Here is a 10,270-nt window from a genome sequence, read left to right as displayed (position 1 = left end):
TTGGATGCGGCATGACTACCGACAACGGTGAAGAGCAAGCTCCAGCTTGGGTGCGAAGTACCATATGGTAGAGAAGGACAAGAAGAGCCATCCTTCGATTTGAATGGAGTCATGTGCAATCCTCATCGCTCACATGGAAAGTGAAGATGAGGCTCATGAAGTCAACATCGGTCAAGTCAAGGAGGATGGCGATGAAAAGTTTGAGTAGGCTACCTGTGTGTAGGAGTGCGAGACACTTGAAGGTGTTGGGACCTTGGTAGAAGGAGAAGGAAAATACATGTCGACATTATTCAGCCACGCCGTGCGCGACGTGCGGGAGGGTTTTGACCACTTTAGCCTCAAAATTAGTAGTCAGTCATGACTTGTGGCATGTGCAAGGGTTTTGACCAATTTGGTCTTAAAACCGATGGTTAGTCATGCCTTGCAGGGTGTGCAAAAGGGTTTGCCCATTTAGTTCTCAAAATTGGGCGTTGGCGGGTTTGCCAATTTAGGCCTCAAAATCGGGAGTTGGCTGATTTGCTAGTTTCAGCCTCAAAATCAGGCGGTAATGAGTCGGAAGATGTATGACACCATCATGAAGTTTGCATAAAGGCGAAGCAAAGTCGTGAAAACGTCGAGTCCACCTGATGCTCCGAGAAAGCTTGGACCGAGGCGGAAGGGGGGTTTGGGTTGTGTGCTTATTAATGTGAGGGTGTTTTGGTCATTTGCCCAGCACTTATATATATTGTTGTGGATAGTTGTGGACACCAAGGGTTGGGGAGGTCTTTCTCATTTGTGTGTGAGAGAGATTTTGTCAAGGAGAGAGGACAGACTCTTTGATTCTTGCCATCCTATCGTGGATCGTGCCTAGGAGTGGCTTGTAATCGGATATATTGATGTAATCCAAAGATCAATTTCAAGCTCAAGTGTTTTCTTCTCTCCAAATTTGAATTTTATTTTTTTTCCTCTTTATTTTTGGAGCTAATTTTTTGGAGTTTTCATTCTTCGCTTTGGCTGTGATTTGGGACAAAAGGTTGCTAGAGATGTGAGAGCATCCCTAGGATGATCCCCAACTTGATTTTGCACCCTATCTACTCGAATTTGGATTTTATTCGAAATTCCCCTTTCTTAGGGTTCTTGTTCAAATCCGCGGAACTCAAGGTGAAGTATTGATATCTTTAATGATACTTTTGGGGCAAAAACTCACAGTAATGATGTGATGTTGTGGCTAAAATTTCATGGCATTTGTACCTCATTTGATTGATTTCAAAGTTTCAGTTCTGGAGGAGGTTGTTCTTGATTTCTTCACATTTGTACCTTCCAAAGATATTTAACCTGGTGACAAGGTATTTTTAGGAGATCTTTTGTGGAGTGATTCATCATATTGTTTGATCCTAAAATTCAAATTTCATGAGATTTGTAGTTTGTTTGATCGATTTTGAGGGCAGGCTGTTTTTTGGGCAACCTGGTTCAATCGGGTTCCATCCTTGATTCAACCGAGTATGTCTTCTTGGGAACCACAGAGCTCAACTTGATTCAACCAGGTTTCATCTTGCTTCAACCGAGTCTATCGTTCTAGAAACCGAGTCTATCTTCATAGAAACCAGAGAGCTTAACCTGGTTCAACTGGGTTCCATTATGGTTCAACTGGATTTGTCTTCTTAAGAAACAGAGAGCTCAACTTGGTTCATCCGACTTCCATCTTGATTTAATCAATCCTAGCCGGCTCAATCAGGGTTTTTTGACAAAGGTCCCATTCTGGTTCAACCGAATTTGTCTGCTTGAGAAAAGAGAGTTCAACCTAATTCATCGGGCTTCCATCTCAGTTTAATCAATCCAGGCTGGCTCAACCGGGGTTTTTGACATCTTTGTGTTCGCTTTCTTTTGATACTTGCTTTCGCGCTTCATGATATTGCTCCTAGCGTGATTTCTAGTTACATTGGCTTCTTTATGGCCATGCGGTCTTCATCTCGCTAGAAGAGAGGGCATTGTTGTTGATTTTGGATTATAGACTACGATTTTCAATGAGGATATTTTAGGCTCATATTCACCCACCATCCACCATCTAGTTGCCATTCCAGTCATTCAGGATAGAAATCCACATAGACAAAGCACCAGTTTTACCATCCAGCCTACCAGGGCACGGCGGCGCTAGGTAGTGTTTGTTTATGTGTTCGTGCAATGCCACTTTGGTCATTAGGCCAGTTTGAGTGCACAGTTTTATTGTACAGTTACCAAGACTGTAAACTAGGTAACTGAGCCAAGACTGTTATGTGAATAAAACTCCTCTTTTATATGATGACTCTCTCTCTTAGGCCAGTCTCAGGGAGGTGCTACGGGGGTTTCATGTTAATAAATTATTGTACACATCAGTATATTTGCTGACATGGCAAGGTTTTAATGAGGGAAGAGAAGAAAAGAGTTTCATGGCCCACGAAACCGATGAAACTTCCATTGAGAACTTTTCATTTCTTCCCATAACACATTTGATCACAACATGTAGGATTTAAATGTTATAGCTTGTCTATGAAACTGTGCGATAAAACTATGCACTGAGAGTGATAGTTTCATTTCAGTAAAAAGCTGACATGGCATTCTTGGTAACAGTGCAATGAAACCATGCACTGAGACTTACTGCAAAGTTAGAAAAATTACTGATGTGGCATAAAAATTAATGCCCATAGAACTCTCTATGAAACTCCATTGAGAATTTGAGACTGGCCTTAACATTGTCACACGTGAAAAAAAAGAAGCGCAAAGGCATGCAGCATTGTCACGCAATCTGCGTCCGGCTCGCAATCATTAGACTCCTCAAGTGTCCCTAAATTTTGGTCATTAACATTTCGAGAAGAAGTGAAGAAGCATGGAATTTATTATAAAAGCAGCTGTAAGGTTATTTTTTTAATTCCAGGGGAGGAAACTATTCGATTGCATAGCAAAAGAACAAAGTGCTGCAGCTCTATCGAAGCACAGTTTGAAACTTTGAATCGCGAAAAGTCCAGTTCAACGGCACTTTAATTCAATCACAGTGCAGCAGGCACTTTCCTTCCACTTAATATGTCCAAGTTCATAAACAAGGCGCCACGGTTCCCTGGATGCATGTGATACATGCGCCTCCACTCGGGTGTTCCGGGTTTAAGCATAAGCAGTAGGTGCGTCGGTCATTTCCTGTTCAACCGGTGTTTTCTGAACCGGATAGTAGTGGTAGTGCAGCTCCCCTACATCATCTCCAGAAAGCTTCTTCCAACCATCGGGGCCAACGTGATAAACTGCAATACTAGGGAGCATGCTAAACAATATATTTGTTGAATAGTGTATAAACATACTTTACAATATAATTGTTCTACGATATCTAAAGAATATTTTTAGGTGGTGTGTCATACAATGCGGAGTAAACCATGTTTGAAAGTGCAATAATTTCTCATTTTCTCATTTTTAAAAAATTAAATCATTTTAGCATCCAACTTGAACATTAACATAAGTCAAGTTTTACAATGTTCTACAATATATTTGTTGTATGATGTTCCTCATCAAATCCATATATATAATTTTTAAAGGCTTCTAAATTAATTATCGACCAAGAAAATAAGTTAGCAACATTTTTTAGTGTTAGTTGCACGGCACGGATTGATTAATAAAATAATATAATTATTAACCATAGTCAACAAATATGACGCATAACTTTCAACTTGAGCTTGGAACAATCCAATTACAAATAAGGTGTTAAATGTAACATTCAAAACAATTCAATTATACACCCATCCCAAATTCAATTTAGGGCCCTTCATTCTAACCATGAGAACAATTAGATCTCATCAGTTAAGCATAATTACGCATAGCAAAGTCATAGAAACAATTCAATTCTAAGATCGCATTTGATTTTGTTCCTGCTCTAGCACCGCTATCAAACTTCATGAGGTACATATTAAAAAAATATATCTGCCAGCGGATCAATTGTTACTATTGTCCTCGGTCCGGCATGTGATCAGCCAGAAGATCAACAATGCTCAAGTAGGTCAAAGCTAATTCGAGAAGATGTTCCTCGCCATTTTGCGCACCATTGATGTTGCATCTCCCAAGTTGCAAATACAAATTTTATAAAGAAAAGTGAATAAGTATATGCATACTAGTGACTATGGGTGCCTTTGGTTGGGCTTTCCAACCTGCTTTTACTTTTGCAAAAGTCAAAAGCCAACCAAAGGGTCTAAAAGCCACAGGTGTTTTTGCCCAAAAGGTTACGAGGGTACCGGTTCGTTTTTCCTCCCCTGTTCTATTTGTCCCCCACGCACAGTCCCGCCCGCCTCCTCCCCCGCACACGACCGTCCACCTCCTTCGCGCACCGCCCCCAGCGATCCGCCACCCGCCGCCCCCGGTCGCCAGCCGCATCCACTGGTGGTATTATTGGCGCGGGATAGCGACTTCATGTTGCTAGCGGACGCGGTGGCGGTGGCGACGCGTGCACGGCGGTGGCGCGGCTACTCCGGCGAAACTGCAGCCAAAATCTGGACAACAACAACCCCTAGAGCATCTATGCGAGCGTGCGCATCTTTCCCCGTGGCTCTCATCCTCAGCACATGGTTCAAACGACGCCATGGCCATGGCGCGCTCTGGCTAGGGTTGGGCGCTTCGGTCGCCCTAGCTAGGAACTGCTCCAACGGGCGGGCGCGCGAGCATCCATGAACTCCGACGAACTCATTCTTGCATCTACCCTTAGTAGAGAGGGCCGGGAAAGGGGTTCTCACCTTGGGGTCTTGATGGTGGCGGCGGAATAGGGGAGATATCATGGCGGCGCTGTGGCTGATTTCGTCAAGCAAGGAGTTGTTGAGGTCGCTTGGGAGGGTGTCACGGCACGGTGGTTGAGAGGAATTTGGTGGAGATGGCTTGACGGCGGCCAATTTGGTGGCGAGGTGTGGCGGGCGGTACTGACAGGAAACAGAGGAGCTTGAGATGACGACGGTGGTGCTATAAATATGTGGAGCTTCATCGTGATCCCTTCTGCCAGCTCTGGCGTTGCTACTCAACGGCGCGTGACGGCGCTAAGATAATTACTGCGGCAGCCCGGCAGCGAACAGCGGCAGCGCCGTTGTTTCTTACTGCCGTAAGTTTGAGCTTCGATACACGGAAACATATCCTCTTTCTCAAGTAAAATCGTGTAAAAGAAACACGATTTCTTCGAGCACCAATAAACAAAAGTGTTGACAAAATATAGGTTTATAAATGATAGATAGGTCCACTGTTTGAGAGATCAAGAGCTCTGAAAATCCGATCATGAACTGAACACTTGAGTTTCAGTTTCACATATAAAATTTATTTTTTTTTCTTTTTAAAATAGTCATTTACATACGAATTAGTGAACACGTTATTTTGTTACGACCAATTTGCATATAAACACACCCACAGACCTTTAGGGACATTACAGGTATTTCTTACATAGCCTACAGTTTCATAGCTGCTCTAACCAAATGGTCTTACCCACAGCTACTTTTCCACAGCCTACAGCCCACATCAGTTTTTCCAAAAGCCACAGCCCAACCAAACACACCCTATATCAGCTAAGCAGTTAGCCTAAGGGTTCCATTGTGTCTTCAAGACAAACAATAACCATCCAATGAAGCTCCAAAATAAATTACAGCAACGTAGCTATCAAGAAGGCATTAGATGCTTATAAGTTTCCGACCTTTCAGGCCTGTGTTCAAGGAAAAGAAAATTCTCGATAAATATACGTACAAAGTAGTGATGAAGCTTGAAAATGCATGCTAAACATTTACAACTTACAACTATCATGCATGTCAGCACATAACCCCTATAATATACATGGAAAACCATATGAAATCAAGCAGGATATGGAACAAATACAAAAAATGCATGTACCTTTGACGAATTCAACTTGTAGACTCACCATTCTCCTCTTTATTCTCGCAAACATTTTTTTCCTGCAAGGCCAAAATGAACCTTAGTTGCAATTGTTTATGCATGCCATGCGATGATATAACTAATGACATCAACAGGAGCCTCTAAGGTATCTAGAAGTATTAGGTTGTCAGAAAGGTATACACATTAGGGCCCAGCACCTGTGGCTTACGAGAGAACACATGAGTTCAAACACATTGATACAAAACAGAAGAGGATGGAGGTATTGTTGATGCATTGTTTCCTAATCTAGTGACAGCAGTATCTCCAGTATAATCTGCAGTTTTAGCATGTTGTTATTCACTCTCCGTATAGTGTTTAATTCCTGCATGCGATGTCTAATTCATGTGGTGCGAGAAAGCCCATAGGTCAGAAATCAGTATTTAACGAAATTGGAAAAAGGTAACACTTGGGGAATCTCCTCCATCATGCGTTATGAGTTCAACTCAATTAGTTAACCCAGTTATACAACCAATGTGTCCAACCATGTATTATCTCATAAAAACATGGTCAAACAATTTCATAGCTCCTAAGACAAGCCATACTTCCAGATCAGCTATATAAAAGTTCACTGTTATCTTCAACAAGGACGAATGGAGCAGTGGAATATGAATAGCGAAAATATCGTGTCTACATTTCCAGTCTAAGTCTTAGATAAAACTAAGAAACCAATATCATTACTGACCTTTCGGACAGCAGCTTCTTCACAGTGCTCCTTGTTTTTACATGCGTCTTTGGAGCCTGGCAGATATGCATCGTTTGTATTATCCTACATAGAAAGATTATCTTATAAATTATAATCAAACACTCAAATATTATCCCTCAAATATCACCTGAGGAAAACGATTACGTAAAGCAGCAAAGTGTTCAGAGAGAAAATATAATATACATAACATAGTGAAGGAAAAATATTTCATGCACAAACCTGTTCAGAAGATTCTTTAGCAACCTCTTGCTTGTGAACTAATCCATTATTACCTTGGTTCAAAGAATCACCCTTGCTGGCATTGACCTGAAATAGATTGATTGAAATCACACTTATCATAGTTCAATAACTAGTAAATAGGCTCCACCTTGCCACCCTCCGCAGAAGCTCCAACCCCACGTAAACAGTCAAGCATATCTTTCTTATTCACATACTACAGCAACCATCAAATAGAGTCTGTCTATGGATATCTTATACATATTCAGTAACTTAGTTGCTCCTGTACTATGCTGAATTTCTGACTGGCCACATCCAGTCACCCACATGAGTTAAGAAAAAATTTAAATCTTTTAGCAATACAACTGACTTGGCAACATAGGAGTATTTATTAGGGAAACATTTGCTCAGCCACTAAACACGCACGGAAACAAAACAACCAGATATATGAAAAAACACAATTTAATACTTGCCTCCTGGACTGGTTCATTACAAAACACTTCATTTTTAGAAATCTCTTGGCAATTCGTTGGACCTATTTCTTCTATTTCCTCCTGCATGGGACAATATAGAGTTGTCCTTGACATCATGCACAACATTAGTAGTTCAAATTAAATCCACCAATGGAATATAAGAAGATATAGAGAAAACATATATGGTTTCAGAGTCAACTGATACAAACCTTTTCAGCAGACTTCTCACTGTTATCTGGGTCAATAGCCTCATCTTTGTCAGTCCTGTGTCCCTTTCTTAAAATCCTCCTAAAATAAACAGCCAAGTCGGATTAGCTAACCAGAAATCTCACCAAAGATAACCAAGCATTTGATAACTTTTCAAATAACTGTTGCATCCTCATCACTCAAATATGGCCAGGTAGCCAATGCCATATAATTGCATGATCAGTTCAAAGCTGAATCCACTAATGCCATATGAGAGCAGACAGGTCGTATGACATATCAAAGACTTGGGAAGCAATAGTAGAAATTCACATTGCACAGCAAAGAATATATTTCTGCAGCAGATAGTTAGAGCTCCCAGAACAAACCTTTTCAGCAGACTCTTCACTGCTCTCTAGTTCATTCTCCTCTTCATCACCATCAGTACTCGAGTCTTCCATCCCTGTCTCAACATCTTCCTGAACAACAATCAAAACAGATTAGCTAACAACAAACCACATCCATGATCAACAAGCATTCAACAACTCTGCAAATAACTGTTGCATAATCGTCATTTTGAAGATCTGGTTGTCCCCAATTCCCCATATTACCATCCTCCTAAAATCGTCAAGCGAATCAAATTCAGAGACAAATGCACATGGCACAGCAGAGCATATATTTCTACAGCAGATAATCAGAGCTGCCAGAACAAACCTTTTCAGCAGACTCTTCACTGCTCTCTAGTTCATTCTCCTCTTCATCGTCATCAGTACTTGAGTCTTCCATCCCTGTCTCAACATCTTCCTGACATTAACAATCAAATCAGATTAGCTAACCACAAATCACATCCATGATCCACAGCATTTAACAACTCTGCAAATAACTGTTGCATAACCATCTTTTGAAGAGCTGGTTGTTGCTAATTTTCCATATTAATACCATCCTCCTAAAATCGTCAAGCAAATCAAATTAAGAGACATTTGATTTCCTTAGCCATTTAACAAGTTGTATACCTCTTCATCCTCATTACTCGAAGAGTCAGTGTCCTCCCCAGTATCACCATTTTCCTGATATCAGCAATCAAATGAGATTAAGCAATCAGTCAACGCTTAAAATCTCAACAGCGAGCTCAGAAAATTTGACAGGCCAACAACCTTCGCCAGTTGAACACCGGCCGTGGCCCCTGCGGCGAGCGCCTGCCCGAGCGTTCCCCGGGGATCCATCACGATGCTGGGCAGCCTGGCGACGTCCCACCCGAGCACGCGGCAGAGGACGGCGGCGAGCGCGCGGTGCGCCCGGGGCCTCCCGTACCGCGGCGTGGCGTCGCGCGCGTGCTGCACGAGCGCGACGCAGCCCCGGAACCGCCGCGCCTTCCTCGTCCCCGCGGCGCAGACCATGCACGCGAACTGCACATCCTCCCAGCCCCGCTCGTAGTGGCCCCGCAGCGCGGCGTCCCGCTCGAACAAGCCCGTGAGGAACCCCACCGCGTCCTGTTCGCCCTCCGACTCGGACCTCTCCTCGTCGTCATCGGAGGAGTCGGAGTCGGAGTCGTCGTCGGAGGAGGAGGAGGAGGAAGCGCCACGGTTGGAGAAGAACTCCGCCGCGGCGCGGAGGGCCTTCTGGTGCGCGAGCGTGCCGGGGGAGGTCGGCCGCGGCGGAGGCTTCGCTGGGGTGGAGGAGGACGGGGCCGCCTCGGTCCAGGTTTTCGGGGAGGAATTGGGCGGAGGCGGCGCGGGAACCCACTCGGCGGCGGCGGGGGCGGCGCCGTCGAGCTTGCGGCGCTTGTGGCCAGTGGTTTTGGTTTTGCGGTCGGCCAAGCGGGATTGGGTTGGGGCGGGGGCGGGGGCGGGAGGAGGGCCGCGGCGCCAGAGGGAGTGGAGGTGGAGGACCTCCTCGGCGAGGCGACGTTCGCGGTCGCTAGGAGGGCGGAGGGGCCGGGGCGGCCCGCGGCCGCGCGGCCGCGCGGCATCGCAGGTTTGGGCTCGCGGCGGCGCGGCATCGCAGGTTTGGGCTCGCGGCGGCGCGGCATTGGCTTGGAACCTGGAAGGAAGGAGAGATTTCGCGGCGGCGCGCGATGTGATGGCTGTTCGGTTGCTGCAATCGCGAGTCCGCGACGCTTGGTGTTCGTGACGTGACGGTTTGGTTGCAGGATCGTTCAAGCTGCCGTTCGTTGACGGTTTGGTGTTCGTGACGCGTGGTGGTGGTACAGAAGAAGCCTGACGTTGCCGGCGGCGAGCGGCGGAGGACCTGGTGAGCGTCGAGTGCTGGCCGGTGCACGTGCACACGCAACGAAACGCACCGGTGGCTCGACCGCGGCGCTCAAGGCCGCGCCGGCCGCTGGCTGGCAGTGTCCGACGGCCGCCCGCGCGCCGGCAACACCCACAGCAACGGCCGCAGCTTTGCTCCCGTTTCCATGCCGCCACTCGAGCACTCGAGCACGGAGCCGGTGTCACGCGGACATGGTACCCGAGAGCAGAGCACGGAGCCGAGCAGTGCTCCTGGCTCCTGCAAGCTTTTCAAAAGAAAGAAAAACGAAAAAGAAAAACAGCCAAAGCAAAGCAGAGCACGGAGCAGGGTTTTCAATTCAACCAGTGTGCTCAGGCACTGTTCATTCTCCAATGAAAAGACTTCCACTTAACAGATTTCCAAAGCATCCACCGATGACGAGAACACGACTGCTTGTTAACGAGCATCAGGCACTGCTATTGCTATCTGGGCAATGCATGCTTCTGTGAAATTGTAGATGCGCTTTGGTACACGAGACCTGATTACAAACAGCCGCAGGCCCGCGGCAGCAAACATA

General features: G+C 45.3%; 1 protein-coding gene across 1 annotated transcript; it reads right to left on the bottom strand.

The window, feature by feature from the left end:
• Window positions 1–5,240: 5,240 nt before the first annotated feature.
• LOC101755281 lies at window positions 5,241–10,269 on the bottom strand. The gene is made up of 10 exons (XM_022826056.1): window positions 10,155–10,269; window positions 8,622–9,979; window positions 8,481–8,534; window positions 8,182–8,271; window positions 7,857–7,946; window positions 7,285–7,572; window positions 6,815–6,901; window positions 6,575–6,658; window positions 5,851–5,912; window positions 5,241–5,665 (listed from the first exon to the last, which is right to left on the bottom strand). Exons 1-6 carry the CDS (start codon window positions 10,267–10,269, stop codon window positions 7,543–7,545), a joined length of 1,737 nt encoding a protein of 578 aa, XP_022681791.1. The 3' UTR covers window positions 5,241–5,665; window positions 5,851–5,912; window positions 6,575–6,658; window positions 6,815–6,901; window positions 7,285–7,542.
• Window position 10,270: the final 1 nt, after the last annotated feature.

This window comes from Setaria italica, chromosome IV (assembly GCF_000263155.2).
Source record: "Setaria italica strain Yugu1 chromosome IV, Setaria_italica_v2.0, whole genome shotgun sequence".
NCBI classification, from domain to species: Eukaryota; Viridiplantae; Streptophyta; class Magnoliopsida; order Poales; family Poaceae; genus Setaria; species Setaria italica.
This window is presented reverse-complemented; position numbering and strand designations above follow the sequence as displayed.

Bases quoted from the DNA above. Each gene is read 5' to 3' on its own strand.
- LOC101755281 (XM_022826056.1), bottom strand. From the start codon at position 10,269: ATGTTTGCTGCCGCGGGCCTGCGGCTGTTTGTAATCAGGTCTCGTGTA. The intron at 9,980-10,154 runs GTTAACAAGCAG...TCTTTTGAAAAG, and splicing joins AATAGCAGTGCCTGATGCTC to CTTGCAGGAGCCAGGAGCAC. The intron at 8,535-8,621 runs GTTGTTGGCCTG...TGCTGATATCAG, and splicing joins CCGGTGTTCAACTGGCGAAG to GAAAATGGTGATACTGGGGA.